General features: G+C 41.4%; 1 protein-coding gene across 5 annotated transcripts; it reads right to left on the reverse strand.

Annotated features, from left to right (window-relative positions):
* Window positions 1-1,853: 1,853 nt before the first annotated feature.
* LOC115196073 (uncharacterized) lies at window positions 1,854-23,761 on the reverse strand. Of its 5 annotated transcripts, XM_029756630.1 has the most exons (11): window positions 23,039-23,311; window positions 22,587-22,869; window positions 22,223-22,296; window positions 22,006-22,078; window positions 20,273-20,350; window positions 19,729-19,779; window positions 19,575-19,646; window positions 6,111-6,258; window positions 3,675-3,762; window positions 2,809-2,879; window positions 1,854-2,728 (listed from the first exon to the last, which is right to left on the reverse strand). In XM_029756630.1, the coding sequence occupies exons 3-10, from the start codon at window positions 22,290-22,292 to the stop codon at window positions 2,824-2,826; spliced, it is 636 nt and encodes a 211-aa protein (XP_029612490.1). In that variant the 5' UTR covers window positions 22,293-22,296; window positions 22,587-22,869; window positions 23,039-23,311; the 3' UTR covers window positions 1,854-2,728; window positions 2,809-2,823. The 5 variants fall into 5 exon arrangements, with proteins under 5 accessions (XP_029612490.1, XP_029612455.1, XP_029612481.1 ...); XM_029756595.1 differs by lacking the exon at window positions 2,809-2,879 and having other exon boundaries at window positions 23,039-23,301; XM_029756621.1 differs by lacking the exons at window positions 1,854-2,728; window positions 2,809-2,879; window positions 3,675-3,762 and adding an exon at window positions 23,363-23,761 and having other exon boundaries at window positions 6,122-6,258; window positions 23,039-23,057.
* Window positions 23,762-24,058: the final 297 nt, after the last annotated feature.

The following is a 24,058-nucleotide window of genomic DNA, read 5'->3' on the forward strand; positions in this document are numbered from 1 at the left end:
GACACAATTGTAATTAGTAGTGTAAGCTTTCTTTACTGTCAAGATTACCTCAAGCCTGAACTGTCAATTGATTGAATTACCACCACGCTCAACCCATTGACCAAATCAATGACTGAATCATACAGTAACTGGGACCAATATTGAAGCATCTCATAATTAATCTACAAAAAATCTGTCAAATTGGAACAAATCAGACCATCAAATAGGCCACTATTAAACTGGATGTGTTCAGAAACATCCAATGAATGAAACTTCCTGTCTTTTAGTGTGAGAAATATGGACAGCACAGATTAATTTTTTTTCTGCAAACGTGGACGATTTTGCTGTCATTTATCACTCAGATGAGAGAGCAGCTCCACTATATGAATTGGGAGACTGGATAGACATGGAGGAAAGAACTGCTGTGCTGGAATGATGGGTGTGCACACCACGAAGGGGAGTGCACAGGACAAAACTGGCAGTGGATTATGCTGACGCTCGGCACATCCCTCTTCTACAGTCTATGCCTAATCAATCTGAAGTTAGAGAAGGGAGAGGGGGTAGATTTTATAAAGACCTGGCCTAACAGGGAGAAAATCATTTTTACAGAACCAACAGGCATTTACACATTAGAAGTAGGCCCAGGCCTGTTATGGGTCACAAGAAACCATCACGTTTAACCCTGTTTATTTGAGTACATTTTTGGTCCATTTGCAAACTCTATATTGTAAGAGTAATGTTAAGCAGGGATGTCAACACTTATAAACTATACATGATCAATAACTAATAAGCTAATCCATATGTTGTATCTAGTGCTGTATTTTCCTATTTATATCCTGTTTGTTCTGTGAATGTTGTTTTCTTCAGTGCCTGAATATGTGACTTGACTTTTCAATTTGTAAACAGGAGAAGCCCTCTCTCGTTCTCATCCCACAAGCATCCAGCCTTATTTTAATCTAAATAAGAATTAATCTCTTGCCGTGCACCACCCTCCCTCCGTGATTCCCCAGCGCTCACGGTCACAACCTCACTTTTCTCCCACTCCTCCTCTGTCCTTTCTCTCATTCTTACCATGCACCCCACTGCAAGAACAGCCCACAGACAATACATATGTTTGTAATACAGCAATAAATAAGATGAAATATCATGGTGATTTGAATCAGTAGGCACCTTTCCTATTTGGTGGTCAGAACTTGAGCCAATCTGATTCCTTTTACACAATTTCTTAAAAAACAGACATCACACTGTTCATGCAAGTGTAACCCTATTGACTGTTAAACTTCTCTGAGGAAATATTCCTTGTCGGGGCCACATTCAGTTGTTCATCATGTTTCTCCTGGTAAGAGGAAGGCTCAAGGCTCAACCTTATAACATGAAAGATGGTGAGAGAAAACTTAAGATGTGAGAGTGAATGAGATTGAAAAAGGAAGAAAGGGGGGTTATGAAACACTAGGCATAATGTCAGGCCTTCGTTCTGCGCCAGTGACCCGGTGAAAGGAGAGGGAGTCAAGATGAGGTGGGGGAGGGGCTTCCTCCCTGATGGACAGGAGAAGGGACAGAGGAAGACATAGCAGTGCTGGAGGAGAGAAAAGAGGACTGAATCTCTGGACAAAACAGAAAAGATTGAGGGATAAGAAAGGGACAGGGAGTAAAGTATTATACATATGATACAAGGGTGTGTTGAGAGAACTAACAAGTTGTGTGTACAGAGAATACTTCCCCTTGTTACACACTGAAACCAATAGATGTTTCAAAGGAGTTGGGATGGCATAATGTTTCACATTTCCTTGTTTATGAAGGGTTAAAAACAAATACAGGATTGGACCTGGTTTTAAAACAACTGATTCAATGGTCAGAAAATTCAAGACAAATTCAGATAATTACTGTTTAATAATGAATCTTTTTTTTTTAAATCATACATTTTTTTTTACAAGAAAAACAGACAAGAATGTTCAGGAAAATAAAGGAAAGCAGGTATCTTACAAATTAACTCCAAAATGCATCCACTGCAAGTGAATATTTTCTACATCTTTTACTGTAGGTGAATATTCATTAGCTATTTAAATAAAGGGTGAGATCGCCCTCTGGTGGCCAACAGCATACGTTTTGTAGGGAGACCGGCCTCCGTCCCAAATGGCACCCTATAACCTATACAGAGTAATACTTTTGACCAGAGCCCATAGCACTCTGGTCAAAAGTAGTGCACTATATAAGGAATGGGGTGCCATTTGGGAGGACTAAAATAGTATAGTGGTGGAATAGAATTAGAATAGATAGAAAGTTATAGTTGAAATAATCCACATTCATCCCATGAAGAAAGATACCATAGAGACGTATTTACAAACACAACCACACAAGGCACCACAGAAAACAGCTAAGTTAGGGAGCCATGGGTACAGAGTTAAGACATGACATAAATACTGGAAATACAGAAAAAGCCAGACTGATCTTTCTCATAGGTCATTCACTGAGTGAACCTGGACGAGACCAAAGGTCACAATAGAGTCTGTGCTATTAAAGGTGTGCTTTGCCCTGCTTGTACAAAGCCAGAATTCAGTTTGCTTAGTTATCTTTTTTTGCCATGAAAAATCTAGTTTGGTTGTACCATGATAGTGTATTGTGATAACCCTAAAACAGAGGTACTAGAATGATACGGTGGATGATGTGTTGGTTGATACAGAGGATACGGGTCCTGCCAGTAGATCCCTGACTGGGTCAGAGGAGAGATCCTGAAATCCCACATCAGCCGCTGATGGGAGCAGATGTACACACTTAATACATGATCACAACAAATACATTTAATAAACACAACAAAGAGAATATACTCACTAGGCGGCAGGTAGCCTAGTGGTTAGAGCGTTGGACTAGTAACCGGAAGGTTGCTAGATTGAATCCCCAAGCTGACAAGGTAAAAAAAAAAAAAAAAAAAAAAAAAAAAATAGGTTGTTCTGCCCGTGAACAAGGCAGTTAACCTACTGTTCCCCGGTAGGCCGTCATTGAAAATAAGAATTTGTTCTTAACGGACTTGCCTAGTTAAATAAAGGTTCAATAAAAACATAAATCAACTCAAAACAATTGAAGGGGCAACGCAGTTAAAAATGTGATTTTCCAATTTTTAAATTCTTCCACACAGAGGTCGAAATAACACTGAAATTGTTAAAATTATGATAATGCCCTTTTTGTAAGAGCGGTTTGAAAAAAAATGCCTGGAATTTCAGCCCGTTCAGGTGGGATGGAACTTTTGGCCCACATCATGACTTCACAAGGTCATCTGCTTATAATAGACCAATGACTGTTCATCTGGGTAAGGGGGTAGGCTCTAGACCATCCTATCAGGGATGTGTATGCAAATATCTTCAAATTTGCTTCCTAACACCCACAAGATCAGACTGAACATTTCAACAGCCAAAGGAGGCGCAGGGAATAAAATGATCAAGATTTTTTAGTTATTTTTCATTAAATAAACAGTGAAATATTAGACATAGTGATGATTTAAAAATCAAAATAAAGACTGCACGAGGTCTTTAATAAGTCAAGAACTGTTCAGCAGGGAGAAAACGTTTTGAAACAGAATGAAAGGGGAAGGTACTACCTAAATTGAAACAGATTTGAATTTTCTGTTGCAAAGGCTCTGCCCTACTGAACACGACCCTGAGAACCACTACACCCATCCATCCAGACAGACATGTCCTTACCCAATCTCCTGCTTGTCTCCTTCACCAGTAGCTGAGACTGTTCCTGTATGGACAGCAGCTCCCTGACCATCTTACACTGGGTGTCCATCTATGGAGGAACATAGATGGGGTTTTTTATTACGTGTATAGCTAGCAAACCACATTTTAAGAGGGTGATATAAGCTTTTCACAACTTGAACAGTAATAAACACCGACCTTCGATATGCACCCATCTATAACAAAAGCCAGGGCTGCACCGTGGTTGAGGCAAATAAACACTCGGGCGATATGGCCAAAATATGTCACAATACTTTATTTAAATTTTTTTTTTTTAAATACAATTTCTAAATATGCTTTATGAGTAGTGCATGACTCTAGCATGGCAACATATTAATTCTAAGTGTTTTAATGGGCTTTCTCCATTTTGATTGAACAATATAAAACAAATCAAACTTCAACCAAAATGTTGAATATAGTGACTGGGCACTTTGAATACAGTGTTTGACATGACAAGGAATCAAAAAGCCAGAGGGGTTATTGTGACAGGGTATGAACCAAATGTTGGTCAGTGTTTTCCAGTGGATCCTAATTAGAGGTTACATTTCATGTGCTCTTACTTGATGGAGCTAAAATAGTAATGTGTTTTACATTTTGAACTTTATTTAACTTGGTAAGTCAGTTAAGAACAAATTCTTATTTACAATGACGGCCTACACCAACCAAATCCAGACGACGCTGGAGCAATTGTGCGCCGCCTTATCACGGCTAGTTGTGATACAGCCTGGAATCGAACCAGGGTGTCTGTAGTGACGCCTCAAGCACTGAGATACAGTGCCTCAGACCGCAGCGCCACTCGGGATCCCAGGCGTTGCCTATTCCTCTCAGATTTAGAATATACCATTGCACAAACACACTGGTATCAGCACAGATAGATATTCCACCGGACGTATAAATGTGAAGCATCCGCTTGGTGTTTCCACTCACTGGAAGCCCACTTGGCCAGCAGTGGGAGAAGATGGAACTAGATGGATTTTGGCTGACATTCTACAAATGTTCTCATCAATGGAACATTTGATCTCAATACAGTTCTGTTCCCAAAACTATAATCTGTTATGAACAGAGTGGACTACCCTTTGCAAAAGTTTTTATTTTTTTATTTTATTGTTTAGGAGAGCAAAGGGGAATTGAGTTATTGCACACGCGCACTTCACAGAGTAGGCGCTCCCTTACGGAAATATGCAGATGCATGTTAGAACGCGCCAATAGGATCTCGCTAGCTCGTGCTTGGCTCTGCCCACTATGACTCAACTGTTCCCATTGGAAACGACAGGCTGTGGTCCATCTTGGTTTAGTTGTAAAAAATCTTTGGTATCAGGCTAGCTTGCCAGCTTAGCGATTCGCGTCTAACACAATTTGTTTGAGGCACAATTCTCTAAAAAAAGACAAACTGTTTGCAGACACTAAGATACAAACTAATAGTGTAATTGTAGAACGTTTGTGGATTTACATTATGAGCAAAGTGGAAAGCAGCATTGTTGTCAACATCTTGTTGCATCTGCAGCGTTGACCATGCAGACAGTTACTGTGAGTGAACGGCTAGTATACCAGTATATAGTAAAATACAGTATACCGCCTAGCCCTATCTCGGGCTACTAATGGACGTTTTATGTTAGATTCATTAACACACACAGGGGTGTGATAAAAATGGAGAACAAATAATTGCTCTACCCTGAAGGCAAGTGTGGACACTGTTCAGACACATTAGCAGTCAACAAAACAAATATTGCATTGGAGCTATAATGTGTGCACTGCAGCTACCATCTTTTACTTTCTGAGCATGGGACATAGAACACTGAGGGGTGAGCCCACCCAACTACCTCATCCCCATATTATTTATTTTTCGCTCCTTTGCACCCCAGTATCTCTACTTGCATATTCATCTTCTGCACATCTATCACTCCAGTGTTTAATTGCTAAAATGTAATTATTTCACCACTATATGGCATATTTATTGCCTTACCTCCCTAATCTTAATACATTTGCACACACTGTATATAGACTTTTCTATTGTGTTATTGACTGTACGTTTGTTTATCCCATGTGTAACTCTGTTGTTTGTGTCGCACTGCTTTGCTTTATCTTGGCCAGGTCGTAGTTGTAAATGAGAACTTGTTCTCATCTGGTCTCCCTGTTTAAATAAAGGTGAAATACAAAAAATTGACATCAATGCATGACTAAGTGAAAATTTGACTTAAATGCAAGTTAAGATATGCCCAATAGAACATTTAAATAAATAAACTCCAAAAGGCCTTTTTCCTGGACACAAATCCAAATACTGGACTACAAAACTATTACGACAGAGATTCTCCATTGAGCTTGCTTTTAGTCTAGGACTAAGCCTAATATGTGTCCAAGAAACCGTCCCCAAATGGTATAATACTAGTTTGTCCATATTACCACCATGTCCATAGTGGACAGTACAGTCTGCTGTCTGCAGAGCAGGCTGTGGTAATCAGGTTTGTTCTGGATGAGCTGGCTCTGTGAGGACTGGGCCAGGCAGCTAGCGTCTAACATCACCCCCTTCTCCTGGCACTGCTCCACTTGCCTGCAAAGGGAAAGAAGATGAGATATACCGACACATTTACACTAGGCAAAAACCATGGGCTGTAGCCAACTCTTGTGTCGTTTTCATGCCATTCTGAACAATGAACAATCATTGGGGGTAGATCAGCTTTAATATTACAGATAGATGGTAGCTTCCATCAGTGTAATTGTATGCATAACTTCCAATGCTCCATCCATATACACACACACACACAGTACCAGTCAAAAAGTTGACACCTACACATTCAAAGGTTTTCATTTTTTTTTTACTATTTTCTACATTGTAGAATAACAGTGAAGACATCAAAACTATGAAATAACACATGAAATCAAAATATATTTATATTCTTCAAAGTAGCCACCCTTTGCATTGACAGCTTGGCATTCTCTCAACAAGCTTCACCTGGAATGCTTTTCCAACAGTCTTGAAGGACTTTCCACACATAAGCTGAGCACTTGTTGGCTACTTATCCTTCACTCTGCGGTCCAACTCATCCCAAACCATCTCAATTCTGTTAAGGTCGGGAGATTGTGGAGGCCAGGTCATCCGATGCAGCGCTTCATCACTCTCCGTCTTGGTCAAATAGCCCTTACATAGCCTGGAGGTGTGTTGGGTCATTGTCCTGTTGAAAAACAAAATTATAGTCCCACTAAGCACAAACCAGATGGGATGGCGTATTGCTGCAGAATGCTGTGGTAGTCATGCTGGTTAAGTGTGCCTTGAATTCTAAATAAAATCACTGACAGTGTCAACAACAAAGCACCCCCACACCATGCTTCACGGTGGGAACAACATGCAGAGATCATCAGTTCACCTACTCCGCGTCTCACAAAGACACGGCGGTTGGAACCAAAAATCTCAAATTTGGACTAAGACTAAAGGACAGATTTCCACCTGTCTAATGTCCATTGCATGTGTTTCTTGGTCCAAGCAAGTCTCTTCTTATTGGTGTCCTTTAGTAGTGGTTTCTTTGCAGCAATTCCACCATGAAGGCCTGACTCACGCAGTCTCCTCTGAACAGTTGATGTTGAGATGTGTCTGTTACTTGAACTCTGCAAAGCATTTATTTGGGCTGCAATTTCTGAGGCTGGTAACTCTAATGAACTTATCCTCTGCAGCAGAGGTAACTCTGGGTCTTCCTTTCCTGCGGCGGTCCTCATGAGAGCCAGCTTCATGGTTTTTGAGACTGTACTTTCAAAATGATTGCATTTTTCCGGATTGACTGACCTTCATGTCTTAAAAGTAACGGACTGTCGTTTCTCTTTGCTTATTTGAGCTGTCCTTGCCATAATATGGACATGGTCTTTTACCAAATAGGGCTATCTTCTGTATACCACCCCTACCTTGTCACAACACAACTGCTAATGCTCAAACGCATTAAGGAAAGAAACACAAATTAACATTTAACAAGGTACACCTGTTAATTAAAATGCATTCCAGGATGAGAGAATGCCAAGAGTTTGCAAAGCTGTCATCAAGGCAAAGGGTGGTTACTTTTAAGAATCTCAAATATATTTAACAAGCTCTTTTTTGGTTACTAAATGATTACATGGGTGTTATTTCATAGTTTTTAATAGGGATGCACAATATTTAAAAACAATTCGGTAAACATAGCGGAATCGGACGATATTATCTAAAATGCCAACATCGGTATCGGCCAGATGTGTAGTTTAACGCCAATGTGCAAAACCAATGTCAAAGCTGACGTGCATACCTATATACATGACGTAATGACTGCACATAAAATGTAACGCTACACATGCAACACAGCCTTCCTAACCTAGCCCACAATGTCTGCTGTGTGGATCGAGCAGTCAACAAGTCGAGCAGTCATTTGAAAGCGTAAGAACACTTCAGCGAGACAACTCAAAAGGCAAAACCCATTAACACCAAGATAATGAAATTCATTGCCCATGACAAGAAAACGTTCTCTGTCATGGGTGATGTTGGCTTTCGCGACTGGTCGAGCACAGGTACACACTAACGGTTACCAAGTGCGCAATTTTTCAGATGTCGCCCTACCGGAGTTAAGTTACACAGTAATAGCGTCACGACATACTATGGAACGTCATTTGGGTCTTTGTGTGTCAAAAAAGATAAAGCTCAAATAAAACTGACGTGTTGAATAAGCTTTTAATTTGACATGTCAAATAACAGTTCTATTATATAATTGTGTGTTCTGAATTTGCACGTGCAAGCCAAGCGCCACCACTACTATCAGTAGCACTGTCAAAACTTTCCAAAACGCAAACACAGGCCACGAACGACGTGTTTACAATACTTTATAGCGTACGCGGTATTATTTGTTCGGCTAGCTTCATCTGGCTAGTGATGCTCGACCGGACCGGGTTGTGAAGCTAGCCACAATAAGGATTAGGCACAATAGTGGAATTTGCAGACTGCCTTCAAAATAAAAGTACATATTTGAAAGCGATGCAGAAGGTTACGATTGGTGGAATCATGCCATATTTAGACTAGATAATGTTAAACAAGGTTGTGAAGCAATGAAATGGGGTATCAGTCTAAATCGGTGACACCCACAGAACACAACTGTGAAGAGTTTACGCAAATATTAGCGTTGTAGGTCTTATCACGGGACATCGCCTTCCCAGTCAACCTATTGTGTGTATTGACATTCATATTGCACTGTACAGCTTTACCTAAGGATTGGGGATCAATGAAATGGGGTATCAGTTTACACAATACCCAAGATATTTTTTCCCAGCATCTTCCTCAGAGTTATCAGACTCCAAAACATCCATGCAGTATTGTTTCTCCCCCTCGGGAATAGTGTTCAATACACATAGGTTGACAAATGTGGCTCAATTCACTTGTTTCAGAGTCCCGCAATAAGCGCTACGACGCTAATGTTCTCTGGGTGTCACCGAGTAGACTGATACCCCGTCATTGATCCACAATCCATAGGTAAGGCTGTATAGTGAAATAAGTATGCCCCAATGCAATTCTGAAGTATAATACATCCAGTTTATTTATTTAACCAGGTAGGCTAGTTGAGAACAAGTTCTCATTTGCAACTGCGACCTGGCCAAGATAAAGCAAAGCAGTTCGACACAGAGTTACACATGGAATAAACAAAACATACAATCAATAATACAGTAGAAAAATCTATATACAGCATGCACCAATGAGGCAGGATAAGAGAGGTAAGACAATAAATAGGCCATGGTGGCAAAGTAATTACAATATAGCAATTAAACACTGGAATGGTAGGATGTGCAGAAGATGAACGTGCAAGTTGAGATACTGGGGTGCAAAATAAATACAGTATGGGGAAGAGGTAGATTGGATGGGCTATTTACAGATGAGCTATGTACAGGTACAGTGATCTGTGAGCTGCTCTGACAGCTGGTGCTTAAAGCTAGTGAGGGAGGTAAGAGTCTCCAGCTTCAGAGATTTTTGCAGTTCGTTCCAGTCATTGGCAGTAGAGAACTGGAAGGAGAGTGCCAAAGGAAGAATTGGCTTTGGAGGTGACCAGTGAGATATACCTGCTGGAGCACGTGCTACGGGTGGGTGCTGCTATGGTGACCAGTGAGCTGAGAAGGCGGGGCTTTACCTAGCAGAGACTTGTAGATGACCTGGAGGCAGTGGGTTTGGCGACAAGTATGAAGTGTGGGCTGGCCAACGAGAGCATACAGGTCGCATAGATAGACTGCATCCAATTTGTTTTTACATTTTAGTCATTTAGCAGACGCTCTTATCCAGAGCGACTTACAGTAGTGAATGCATACATTTTTTTCCGTACTGGTCCCCCGTTGTTGAGTAGAGTGTTGGAGGCTATTTTGTAAATGACATCACCGAAGTCGAGGATCGGTAGGATGGTCAGTTTTACAAGGGTATGTTTGTCAGCATGAGTGAAGGATGCTTTGTTGTGAAATAGGAAGCCGATTCTAGAATTAATTTTGGATTGGAGAAGTTTAATGTGAGTCTGGAAGGAGAGCTTTCAGTCTAACCAGAGAAATAGGTATTTGTAGTTGTCCACATATTCTGAGTCAGAACCGTCCAGAGTAGTGATGCTGGACGAGCGGGCAGCAATCGGTTGAAGAGCATGCATTTAAGAGCAGTTGGAGGCCACGGAAGGAGAGTTGTATGGCATTGAAGCTCATCTGGAGGTTAGTTAACACAGTGTCCAACAAAGGGCCAGAGGTATACAGAATGGTGTCGTCTGCGTAAAGGTGGATCAAAGAATCACCAGCAGCGAGAGCGACATCATTGATGTATACAGAGAAGAGTCGGCCCGAGAATTGAACCCTGTGGCACCCCCATAGAGACTGCCAGAGGTCCGGACAACAGGCCCTCCGATTTGACATACTGAACTCTATCGGAGAAGTAGTTGGTGAACCAAGCGAGGCAATCATTTGAGAAACCAAGGCTGTGGAGTCTGCCAATAAGAATGTTGTGATTGACAGAGTCGATGAATACGGCTGCACAGTAATGTCTCTTATCGACGGCGGTTATGATATCGTTTAGGACCTTGAGCATGGCTGAGGTGCACCCATGACCAGCTCTGAAACCAAATTGCATAGCGGAGAAGGTACGGTGAGATTCGAAATGGTGGGTAATCTGTTTGTTAAACTTGGCTTTCAAAGACCTTAGAAAGGCTGGGTAGAATAGATATAGGTCTGTAGCAGTTTGGGTCTAGAGTGACTCCCCCTTTGAAGAGGGGGAGACTTTCCAAGCGGCAGCTTTCCAATCTATGGGAATCTCGGACGATACGAAAGAGGTTGAACAGTCTAGTAATAGGGGATGCAACAATTTCGGCAGATCATTTTAGAATGAGAAGGTCCAGATTGTCTAGCCCGGCTGATTTGTAGGGGTCCAGATTTTGCTGCTCTTTCAGAACATCAGCTATCTGGATTTGGGTGAAGAAGTGGGGGAGGTTTGGGCGAGTTGCTGTGGGGAGCGCAGGGCTGTTGACCGGGGTAGGGGTAGCCAGGTGGAAAACATGGTCAGCCGTAGAAAATGCTTATTGAAATTCTCAATTATTGTAGATTCATCGGTAGTGACAGTGTTTCCTAGCCTCAGTGTAGTGGACAGCTGGGAGGAGGTGCTCTTATTCTCCATGGACTTTAGTGTCCCAGAACTTTGAGTTTGTACTACAGGATGCAAATTTCGGTTTGAAAAAGCTAGCCTTAGCTTTCCTAACTGCCTGGTTCCTGACTTCCCTGAAAAGTTGCATATCACGGGGGCTATTCGATGCTAATGCAGAACGCCACAGGATGTTTTTGTGCTGGTCAAGGGCAGACAGGTCTGGAGTGAACCAAGGGCTATATCTATTCCTGGTTCAACATTTTTTGAATGGAGCATGCTTCTTTTAAGATGGTGAGGAAGGCACTTTTAAAGAATAACCAGGCATCCTCTACTGACGGGATGAGGTCAATGTCATTCCAGGATACCCCAGCCAGGTCGATTAGAAAGGCCTGTTCGCTGAAGTGCTTTAGGGAGCGTTTGACAGTGATGAGGGGTGGTCGTTTGACCGCAGACCCATTACGGATGCAGGCAATGAGGCAGTGATCGCTGAGATCTTGGTTGAAAACAGCAGAGGTGTATTTGGAGGGCGAGTTAGTTAGGATGATATCTATGAGGGTGCCTGTGTATACAGATTTGGGGTTGTACCTGGTAGACTCACTGATAATTTGTGTGAGTTTGAGAGCATCAAGCTTAGGATTGTAGGATGGCCGGTGTGTTAAGCATGTCCCACTTTTGGTCACCTAGCAGCACGTGCTCAGAAGATAGATGGGGGGCAATCAATTCACATATGGTGTCCAGGGCACAGCTGGGGGCAGAGGGTGGTCTATAGCAAGCGGCAACGGTGAGACTCGTTTCTGAAAAGGTGAATTTTTAGGAGTAGAAGCTCGAACTGTACAGACCTGGATAGTAAGATAGAACTCTGCAGGCTCTCTCTGCAGTAGATTGCAACACCGCCCCCTTTGGCAGTTCTATCTTGGCGGAAAATGTTATAGTTAGGGATGGAAATTTCAGGGTTTTTGGTGGTTTTCCTAAGCCAGGATTCAGACATGGCTAAGACATCCGGTTTGGCAGAATGCGCTAAAGCAGTGAATAAAGCAAACTTAGGGAGTAGGCTTCTAATGTTAAGATGCATGAAACCAAGGCTTTTACGGTTACAGAAGTCAACAAATGAGAGCACCTGGGGAGTAGGACTGGAGCTAGGCAATGCAGGTCCAAGATTAACCCCTACATCACCAGAGGAACAGAGGAGAAGTAGGATAAGGGTACGGCTAAAGGCTATAAGACTGGCCATCTAGCAAGTTCGGAACCGAGAGTAAAGGGACCAGGTTTCTGGGCACGATAGCATAGATTCAAGGCATAATGTACAGAAAGGTATGGTAGGAAGAGAGTACATTGGAGGTAAACCTAGGCATTGAGTAATTAAGAGAGATAAAGTCTCTAGAGACGTTTAAACCAGGTGATGTCATCGCATATGTGGGAGGTGGAACATGGTTGATTAAGGCATATTGAGCAGGGCTAGAGGCTCTACAGTGAAATAAGACAGTAATCAGTAACCAGGACAGTAATGGACAAAGCATATTGATATTAGGGAGAGGCATGCGTAGCCAAGTGATCGTATGGGTCCAGTGAGTGGTTGGGCTGGCTGGCTGCACGTTGATTCAGACAGTTAGCAGGCCGGGGCTAGCAAGCTAGCACAAGGGCCTTAGAGGGACGTTGCTATGGGGGAAAGTATGTTTTTGCCTCCTCGAGCGGTGACGTCGATAGACCAGTCGTGGAATTAGTAGTGTTCAAAGTACCAGAGGGGTTCAAGTCCAATTGGCAAAATGGGTATAGTGGTCCAAGTAACTGGCCGATGGATCAGCTAACAGTCCAATATGCTCTAGATAGCTAGCAGGCCACGGTTAGCAGAATGGGCCTTCAGGGGACGTCGCGCCTGAGGGGCCTGTTGGGATCCTCGGCAGATTATGTCGGTATTCCAGTCGGGTTGCGGTTAGCTAGCTGCAATGAATCAGATGAAAAAGGTTCAGAGTTTGCGGTAGGAATCTGGGGATATGGAGAGAAAAATAGGCCCGGTATGCTCTTGTTTGAAACATGTTGTACGAACTGGCGAGAGCTTTCTGAGCTAAAGGTTAGCTGATGACCGCTAGCAGTGGTTAGCTGACTGATAGCTGATAAGCTAGCTAGCTTCAGTTGAGGTATTCCAGTTAGAAAGTAAATAGAAATAGTTTAGAAAAAACAAAAAACAGATCCACACCACATTGGGTGAGGCGGGTTGCAGGAGAGTATTTTGAAGTTGAGGTTTAGGAAAAATATTAAAAAGAATGCGAAGAAAAAGATATATACATGGGACGAGACAAGACAAAGACGTCTGACTGCAACGCCATCTTGGATTCCTTCAATGTGATTTCAACAGATGTCAACTTACCAAAATGATCTTTTGTTGATTTTATATAAAATATTCCAACCACGTTTAGCATGATGCATTCAATTATGGCATAATTATACTATTTGTATTAATTTGCATCACTGTCAATGACATACTTTTATTTTGAAGGCTAACCGCAAAGTCCACTATTGTGGCAAATCCTTATTGTGGCTAGCTTCACATAGATGGGTCCGACCACCATTAATCAAATAAGAACTGTCTTATAAATTAGGGTTATTTTAGATGATGACACCTAGCTATATAGCTAGCTAACTATAACTACTGAAACAAATGTCGTTTTGCTATGTTTTTGGGGAAGAACATTGTTTGCATCCATGAGCTAGCTAGCTTTTTTATGACCAGCACCGTAGGTGAGCGAGACAACTTTACCAGCATCATAGCATACATAACGACGAATCGTTGTGATATGAAATACCAGTGAGTGTAATAACTACATAAAAAAAATTATGAACTCGTTAAATTATGTGACGTGCTGATTCAGGTCCTGATTGGTCAACAAGCAAAGACCCAAATGGCGTTCATTAGAAATCCTGATTGAGAATGAAACGATTGAACAAATGAACAACGAAACAGCCCAACAAGTGAAAGAAATAGGTTTTGATTATGTTTTACTGGTAATGGGGACATACGTAAATGCCAACAGAATAGCTTTTTGGTCAGTGTGGTGTGTGTGTAACCTTTTTATTTAAATAGGCAAGTCAGTTAAGAACAAATTCTTATTTATAATGGACGGCATACCCAGGCCAAACCCGGACGTTGCTGGGCCAATTGTGTGCCGCTCTACGGGATTCCCAATCAGGGCCAGATGTGATACAGCCTGTATTTGAACCAGGGACTGTAGTGATTCCTCTTGCATTGAGATTAGAAGTCGACCGATTATGATTTTTCAACACCGATACCAATTATTGGAGGACCAAAAAAAGCCGATACCGATTAATCGGACGATTTATATTACATATCTGTAATAATGACAATTACAACAATACTGAATGAACACAACGTAATATAATACATATAAAATCAATTGTGTCCAATAAATAATGAAACATGTTCAATTTGGTTTAAATAACACAAAAACAGTGTTGGAGAAGAAAGTAAAAGTGCAATATGTGCCATGTAAAAAAAGCTAAATTCTTTGCTCAGAACATGAGAACATATGAAAGCTGGTGGTTCCTTTTAACATGAGTCTTCAATATTCCCATTTAAGAAGTTTTAGGTTGTAGTTATAGGACTATTTCTCTCTACACCATTTGTATATCATATACCTTTGACTATTGGATGTTCTTATAGGCACTATAATATTGCCAGTCTAATCTCAGGAGTTGATAGGCTTGAAGTCATAAACGTCGCTGTATTCAAGCACTGAAGGCTGCTGGCAAAAGCAGGAAAGTGCTGTTTGAATGAATGCTTACGAGCCTACTGCTGCCTACCACCGCTCAGACTGCTCTACCAAATCATAGACTTAATTATAATATAACACAGAAATATGAGCCTTAGGTGAAACCCGGAAACTACCATTTCGAAAACAAAATGTTTATTCTTTCAGTGAAATACAGAACCGTTCTGTATTTTAATCGAACGGGTGGCATCCATAAGTCTAAATATTGCTGTTACATTGCACAACCTTCAATGTTATGTCATAATTCTGGCAAATTAATTACGGTCCTTGTTAGGAAGAAATTATCTTCACAGATCGCAACGAGCCAGGTGGCCCAACTGCTGTATATACCCTGACTCCGCTTGCACAGAACACAAGAGAAGTGACACAATTTCCCTAGTTAATATTGCCTGCTAAAATGAATTTCTTTTAACTAAATATGCAGGTTAAAAAATATATATACACTTGTGTATTGATTTTATTAAGAAAGGCATTGATGTTTATGGTTAGGTACATTGGTGCAACGACAGTGCTTTTTTCGTGACTGCGCTTGTTAAATCATCACCTGTTTGGCGAAGTAGGCTGTGATTCGATGATAAATTAACTGGCACCGCATTGATGATTTGCAACGCAGGACAAGCTAGTTAACCTAGTAATATCATCAACCATGTGTTGTTAACTAGTGACTACGTGAAGATTGATTGTTTTTTTATAAGTTTAATGCTAGCTAGCAACTTACCTTGGCTCCTTGCTGCACTCACGTAACAGGTGGTCAGCCTGCCACGCAGTCTCCTCGTGGAGTGCAACGTAACCGGCGTCCAAAAATGCCGATTACTGATTGTTATAAAAACTTGAAATCGGCCCTAATTAAAAATCGGCCATGCCAATTCAATCGGTCGACCTCTAATTGAGATGCAGTGCCTGAGACCGCTGCCGCCATGTGTGTGTTAACTATTGAACTGTACTAGAATGTTTAAAAGGCTGCTAAAAGTTATAAAAATTAAAAATCGGTGTGTTTTTTTGGCAAAGAAAATATTGGATATCAGTATATGCCAAAATTGTCATATCGGTGCATCACTAGTTGATGTCTTCACTATTATTCTACAATGTAGAAAATGTGTTTATTTTTACTAAGAAAGCCTGGAATGGAGTAGGTGTGTCCAAAGGTATGACTGGTACTGTATGCATGTATACAGCCTTTTAAAAATATATTTTCCTTTATTAATTTTCAACTAACCCTCCCTTAATTGCAGTAAACTACTGAACAGCACTTAGGCTTCTACTTCCAGCTTACACACACACACAATTGGAAGACCCATTTGTGACCAAGCTTCAACTTCCTGACTGATGTCTTGATATGTTGCTTCAATATATACACATAATTTCCCTTCATGATGCCATCTATTTTGTGAAGTGCACCAGTCCCTCCTGCAGCAAAGCATCTCCACAACATGATGCTGCCACCCCCGTGCTTCACAGTTGGGATGGTGTTCTTCGGCTTGCAAGCATCTCCCTTTTCCTCCAAACATAATGACGTTCATTATGGCCAGACAGTTCCATTTTTGTTTCATCAGACCAGAGGACATTTCTCCAAGAAGTACGATCTTTGTCCCCATCTGCAGTTGCTAACCGTAGTCTGGCTTTTCTATGGCGGTTTTGGAGCAGTTGCTTCTTCCTTGGTGAGCGGCCTTTCAGGTTATGTCGATATAGGACTTGTTTTACTCTGGATATAGATACTTCTGTACCTGTTTCATCCAGCATCTTGACAAGGTCCTTTGCAGTTGTTCTGGGATTGATTTGCACTTCTATCACCAAAGTATGTTCATCTCTAGGAGACAGAACACGTCTCCTTCCTGAGCGGTATGACGGATGCGTGGTCCCATGGTGTTTATACTTCCGTACTATTGTCATACTGATGAACGTGGTACCTTCAGGCATTTGGAAATTGCTCCCAAGAATGAACCAGACTTGTGGAGGTCTACAATTGTTTTTCTGAGGTCTTGGCTGATTTCTTTTGATTTTCCCATGATGTCAAGCAGAGGGGCACTGAGTTTGAAGGAAGGCCTTGAAATACATCCACAGGTACACCTCCAATTGACTCAAATGATGTCAGCCTATCAGAAGCTTCTAAAGCCATGACATTTTATGGAATTTTACAAGCTGTTTAAAAGGCAGAGTCAACTTAGTGTATGTAAACTTCTGACCCACTGGAAGTGTAATACAGTGAGTTAAGTGAAATAATCTGTCTGTAAACAATTGTTGGAAACATTACTTGTGTCATGCACAAAGTAGATGTCCTAACCGACTTGCCAAAACTGTAGTTTGTTAACCTCCCTGGGCAAGGTGGGACGCTTGAACAACAATGTTGTTTTGGTTCCAAATAATCCATAGTTATATTGAAATAGCTCCGTTTTGTTTGTGCGTTCAGGTCAGTATCCTAAGGGTGACGCGCGAGCGCATTTCGTGACAAAACATTTCAAAATATTCCATTACCGTACTTTGAAGCATGTCAAACGCTGTTTAAAATCAATTTTTATGCGATTTTTCTCATAAAATAGTGATAATATTCCAACCGGGCGACATTGTATTCATTCAAAGAGAGAAAGAAAAACATGGAGTCTTCTCGTGGACGCACATCTCCAGTGTCATTGTTCCCTGCCTGACCACTCACAAAAACTCCAGCTGTTTTTCGCCCAGAGACGTCATTCCACTTTCTGGCGCCTTCTGAGAGCCAATGGAAGCCTTAGAAAATGTCATGTTACAGCAGAGATGCTGTATTTTTGATAGAGATGCCACAGAAGGAGAACAAATTGTCAGACAGGGCACTTCCTGTATGGAATCTTCTCAGGTTTTGGCCTGCCATATGAGTTCTGTTATACTCACAGACACCATTCAAACAGTTTTAGAAAATCTAGAGTGTTTTCTATCCAAATCTACTAATTATATGCATATTCTCATTTCTGGGCAAGAGTAGTAACCAGTTTAAAATCGGGTACGTTTTTTATCCGGCCGTGCAAATACTGCCCCCAAGCCCCAACTTAACAAGAAATTTAGGGAGTGGTTGAAAAACAAGTTAATGACTCCATCCTAAGTGTATGTAAACTTCCGACTTCAACTGTATGTATGTATAAGATTCTATTGGTTGTAAGATTTTTGTTGTGTATCAGTTTTTAAACCTTGTGCCATGGAACCGGTACATAAAAAAAATAAAAAAATCTCTTCCCAACTATTTAGTAACCTATATGGCACAGATGTGAATTTTGGGGTCCTTAACTGAAACTGGTATATTTTTTATTTAACACAACGTTCTTTAATGCAGGGTCGACAGACTAGTTCCTTACTTATTCACTTCCACTTGCCTCTTCCATTTTTGCAGAAATGCTGCAATTAGTTAGTTGTAATTTTGGGTAGAGCAGACATTTCCATATATTTTTGTTAGCTGTACGTGTGACAACGCCACCAGTCCTATCTATTCTATCATCTTTGTAAATTTAACTTAACATTTTATTGAAAAAGGTTTTTAATCAATTAGTATATTTAAGTTGAACCACAATATTTGTTTTATGATTTTTTGTCTTTTCTGGTGGATTAATTTTGTCTGGCTTGTCATTCCAAATAAAATGTAATATTTTTTGGCCATATAATTTAACAAAAAGCAGGTCGCTAGGTGTAGGCAAGACCATAAGCAAATAGGTAAACTGGGATATGACTGAAGAGTTAATCTGGGTGATTATTCCAGAAATAGGCAGGTGTTATCCTTATCATGGTAGCAAGATATTATCTATATTTTTGCTAACTTTCTATTAAAAAGATATTGAGTGAGAATTTTATTTATTTCAGGACATATATACCGAGTATGTCCAAATCCCCATCAGACCATTTTATTGGTAAACTACATAGTAATGTAAAAGTTTTAAAAAATTGTGCTCAATCATAATTTGGTTTTAATCCAGATATACTTTTTCTTAACATAGATCCTCTATGAGGCTGTGGAGGGATCCAAATTGTGGATTTAATAGGAAACATGACCTTTGTTTTCAAGCCCTGGATTACTAACCCCTTAATATTATTGTTGGATCTAAAATTTAAACAGCTAACATTTCAGTGGCAATAATAAATAGATATGTTGATAGTGGACAACCTTGTTATACTCCTCTTGACAGTTTAAAACTTCCTGAGAAGTAGGCATTATTTACTATTTTACACATAGGGTTACTATACATACCTTTAACACATTTTATAAAAAGAGATTTTTGCTAAAATTGAAATATTCCAGGCATTTAAAAATAAAGTCCAGTCGTACTTTATCAACGCCTTTTCAAAGTCTATGAATACCAGGCCTGGGTATTGATAGCTGACTTTGGCTAATGCCCAAATTGGACTGTAGCACCAGGCACATGAGAAGAAAATCACTTTGACAACCGGAAACTTGGAGCATGGTGAGTGCAGAACGAGAGTGAACAAGTGCATGTAATTTGTGTGTGTGAGAGAGAATGTGCTCACCTGGCCAATTCTTCAGCTTTACTCCGGTGCTTGTCTAACAGGGACTCCCAAGATGCACTCTCAGCCTGCAGCCTGAAATCACACAGGTGGAATAAAAATAGAACATTTTTATTCACTACAGGCACACACACACAGTGACGAGGAAGTCAGTTACCTGTGTATAGCCTTCCTGGTCTGCTCCATGGTGTTCTGCATTGCAGTGTCACTAGCGAGAAAGAGAAAGTGAGCCATAACAGATGACTGAAAGAATACAGAAATGGCTGAACTAGAAATAAAGGACAATACAGATGAATGACAGCCCTTTTTCCTCTAGGGCTGTGCTGATACCAGTATCGCAATATACTTTCCATGCCAAAAACAAAAAGCCTTCCTTTAAAAACCTGCTGTATGTAAAATATTGTGTGCTATAGCTTTTTTGGGGGGGGGAGAACTCTGGATGACATGACGCTGCTTGTTTCCAACATTGGGGTTGTTTTCCAAAAGAAGTTAAATCTGTTTCCTTGCCACGATACTGACTAGTATCGCGATACTCGGATCATCCCGGCCCCATTTTTGTCATGTTAAAGGATCAGGAAGAAAGAAAATCAGTGCTGGAATAATAAGGGTAAAAGAGACTGCTCAGGAAAAATGTAAGTATGTTTAAAGACGTTAAGTCAGTGAACAAAATGAGGTTGAGGGCTGTGACGAGACAACATTACCTGGCTGTGCTAGTGGGAGGTTGCTGACACTGCGGCGGTCTTTGGCCAGGCAACGCCACCCCTTCTGTACTGCCGCCACTGAGACAGGGAAAAAAATGGTAGTTACGAATTGTTAACATTATTAGACAACACTTAAAGTGAATTCGGAAAGTATACAGACCTTAACTTTTTCAACAACTTCTTCCGTTACAGTCTTATTTTAAAATTAGTTAAGTTGTCCCTCCCAATCAATCTATACCCAAACAGAGCAAAAACAAGTTTGTAGAATTGTTTACTAAAAAATAATAAAGACATTAACATAAGTACTCAGACCCTTTTCTCAGTACTTTGTTGAAGCACCTTTGGCAGCAATTAGAGAGCCTAGAGTCTTCTTGGGTATGACGCTACAAGCTTGGCACACCTGTATTTGGGGAGTTTCTCCCATTCTTCTCTGCAGATCCTCTCAAGCTCCGTCAGGCTGGATGGTGAGTGTCGCTGCACAGCTATTTTCAGGTCTCTCCAGAGATGTGCTGTTGGGTTCAAGTCTGGGCCACTCAAGAACATTGAGACTTGCCCAAAAGCTGCATTATCTTGGCTGTGTACTTAGGGTCCTGTGGGAAGGTGAACCTTCACCCCAGTTGGAGGTCTTGAGCAGGTTTTCATCAAGGAGCTCTCTGTACTTTGCTCCGTTCATTATTCCCTCTATCCTGACTAGTCTCCCAGTCCTTGCGGCTGAAAAACATCCCAACAGCATGAAGCTGCCACCACCACCACGCTTCATTGGAATGGTGCCAGGTGGAATCCAGAAGTTACACTTCGCATTCAGGTCAAATAGTTCAGTCTGGGTTTCATCAGGTCAAATAGTTCAGTCTGGGTTTCATCAGGCCAGAGAATCTTGTTTCCTCATGCCCTGAGAGTCCTTAGGTGCCTTTTGGCAAACGCCAAGCGGGCTGTCATGTACCTTTTACTGATGAGTGGCTTCCATCTGGCTACTCTACCAAAAAGGCCTGATTGGTGGACTGCTGCAGAGATGGTTGTCCTTCTGGAAGGTTCTCCCATCTCCACAGAGGAACTCTGGAGCTCTATCAGAGTGACCATCGGGTTCTTGGTCACCTCCTTGACTAAGGCCCTTCTCCCCCAATTGCTCAGTTTGGCCGGCCGGCCAGCTCTAGGAAGAGTCCTGGTGGTTCCAAACTTCACCCATTTAAGAATGGAGGACACAGTGTTCTTGGGGACCTTCAATGTTGCAGACAATTTTTGGTACCCTTCCCCAGAGCTTTGCCTCGACAATCCTGTCTCAGAGCTCTACGGACAATTCCTTCAACCTCACGGCTTGGTTTTTGATCTGACATGCACTGTCAAATGTGGGATCTTATATAAACAGGTGTGCCTTTTCAATTGATTGGACATGATTTGGATTTACCACAGGTGGACTCCAATAAAGTAAAACATTTCAAGGATGACCAATGGAAACAGGATGCACCGTAGCTGAATTTTGAGTCTCATAGCAAAGGGCCTGAATACTTACGTAAATAAGCTGTTTTTTTTATAAATTTTTAGAAAAAAATTATCTAAAAACCTGAAAACCGTCCGAATGCACTGTATGCCTTCTGCAAGGCACACAACTTAAGCTCCATTCAAAATACAGCACCGAACCAGTAGGGGGCAGAAGTAAACATTGGATGTTTTTTTTTGCTGGATGTTACAATCCAAAACCATTACTTATTTGATAGACTTACAAGGATCCTACCAACCTTGCGTCTGAAGTGACTCTAAACTGCCGTTGGGTGTCATGCTCAGTGAGTCTTGTAACTTCTTGACTGCCAGCTGGAGACAAAGAGGAGAGAGATGGGACACAAAGACAGCTAAATTGTCAGCCAGGATCACAGACATTGAAATAACCTCCAGGTTGAAGTTAGCCTGACTTTCAAAACACACAGACACTAGCGAATTGCAATCACTTAAACATACCCTCATAGAAGCCTTCATCAGTTTCTCTAGCCTCTCCTCCTCTGGTAGGGATTGGCTGATTGACCTGCATATAGCTGGATAAGAGGCATTTAGACAGAAGCATAGCATTTACAGGTTACAAGAGAGCATTTTGTAAATCACTTGGCACAATTGGGGCTTCTGTCTCGTACTGCCATTCATTGTTAAGGGTCAACCTGGGATAGGTGGCTGACTCTAGCCATAGCTTGGAAAGAGTATATGTTTTACGGCTCAAGAAGACGTAAACAATACTCTCTATCCTACCAGACGCTCTGGCTAGTGTCACTCATCCCAGACACCACAGCCAATGTTGTCGATATTGAAAAATACGGGACTCGGGTCTCACTCTGGGAGGTGTTGGGGAGGGAAGGGAGAGAGCGTCGGTCCCTGGTCGACCTCCTCCAGGATTTCCTTCGCGCGCTGCTGGGGCTCAACGACCGACCCTCTGTTAGAACACCCCCCTCAGGATCCCCAGAACACGGCTCCATCTGTACCTCTGTTTCTGACATCTGGATGTTGGTGGAGGCAGGAGTGTGTCTGCAGGGAGTTTTGGGGTGAGGAGCTACTGGGCTTGGACTCCCAGGGCAAACTCTTTTGAGTCCCCGCTGAGGCTTTTCTTCATCGTGGGCCTTGATCAACAGACAAAGTGGGCTTTTAGATCCTTCGTATGTTATCGTCAGTGCTATGCTAACTTCATCAGCTAGCTACCATTTTAGTAAGGTTATATTATGTATATTGGCCCTTATGTGCAACCAAAACCGCTTAGACCACAACACAATGAGCTGTTGATTGTCTTACCTTCTTCTGGTGTTCGCAGCTGCTGATGACGTCAATGGAAAGAGAAAGATTAACATAACCACATGAGCATAGTTTATGTTGAAATGGCTAGTTAGCGGTCTATAGACGTGGCTACCACTAGGACTACTTTAAAATAGGGGGTGTTGCCGGTGTTAGCTAGTAGCTAACGTGAGGTCGGAAGTTAACGTTAGCAAGCTCCTCCTTTGACGTGAAATACAATACGACCCTCTGAGATAGCGCGCTAATTCCACCCAATTCTTCACAGCAAACAAGTGAACTTCAGGAAAACTTTCAGAAACGTTATTAACTAAAACAGATACAAACCTTTCCGATTGCTTTCCAGAATGAATATCCGCCATATTTTTTTTTTTTAAATCTACTCGCGCTCAAACAAAATCGTCCCCTCCCATTTACAGATATGCATGTCGGGAAATGTGGTGTTGAGTGACGTGGCCCACTAGGAGCATCTATGCACTGCTTTGGCTCTAGCTACCATTTCTCTGCATGAACTGTCCCTTAAGCAGTTTTTTTGGGGGGGAGGGAGGACGAGTTGCGTTCTATTCCTCTCAAGATAACAACCAAAGTGTTACCATAATTCAGCTTTTGAAACAACCCATAGTTTTTCGCACGGTTTGGCACCAAATGGAATCTTTATTATACTTATTATACTGAACAAAAAATATAAACGCAACAAGATTTTACTAAGTTATAAGGAAATCAGTCAATTGAAATAAATTCCTTAGGCCCTAATTTATGGATTTCACATGACTGGGAATACAGATATGCATCTGTTGTTCACAAAAAAAATGTAAAAGTAAGATGGCACCGACAGACATGGAAGCTCTGCTTCTAGCTCCTAAGCAACTTTGCAGACAAGCGTTTCGCTACACCCGCAATAACATCTGCTAAATATGTGTATGCGACCAATAAAATGTGATTTGATACCTTTAAAAAAAAAAAAATGCCTCAGAATGGGCTTCAGGATCTCGTCACGGTATCTCTGTGCGTTAAAATTCGCAT

Source organism: Salmo trutta, chromosome 1, assembly GCF_901001165.1.
Source record: "Salmo trutta chromosome 1, fSalTru1.1, whole genome shotgun sequence".
Taxonomy (NCBI): Eukaryota; Metazoa; Chordata; class Actinopteri; order Salmoniformes; family Salmonidae; genus Salmo; species Salmo trutta.

Excerpts from the sequence above, each read along its gene's own strand:
- LOC115196073 (XM_029756595.1), bottom strand. The coding sequence starts at position 22,292 with ATGCAGGTCAATCAGCCAATCCCTACCAGAGGAGGAGAGGCTAGAGAA. Across the intron at positions 22,079-22,222 it reads TGATGAAGGCTTCTATGAGG|CTGGCAGTCAAGAAGTTACA; the intron begins GTATGTTTAAGT and ends CTTTGTCTCCAG. Across the intron at positions 19,780-20,272 it reads CCTCCCACTAGCACAGCCAG|TGACACTGCAATGCAGAACA; the intron begins GTAATGTTGTCT and ends CTTTCTCGCTAG.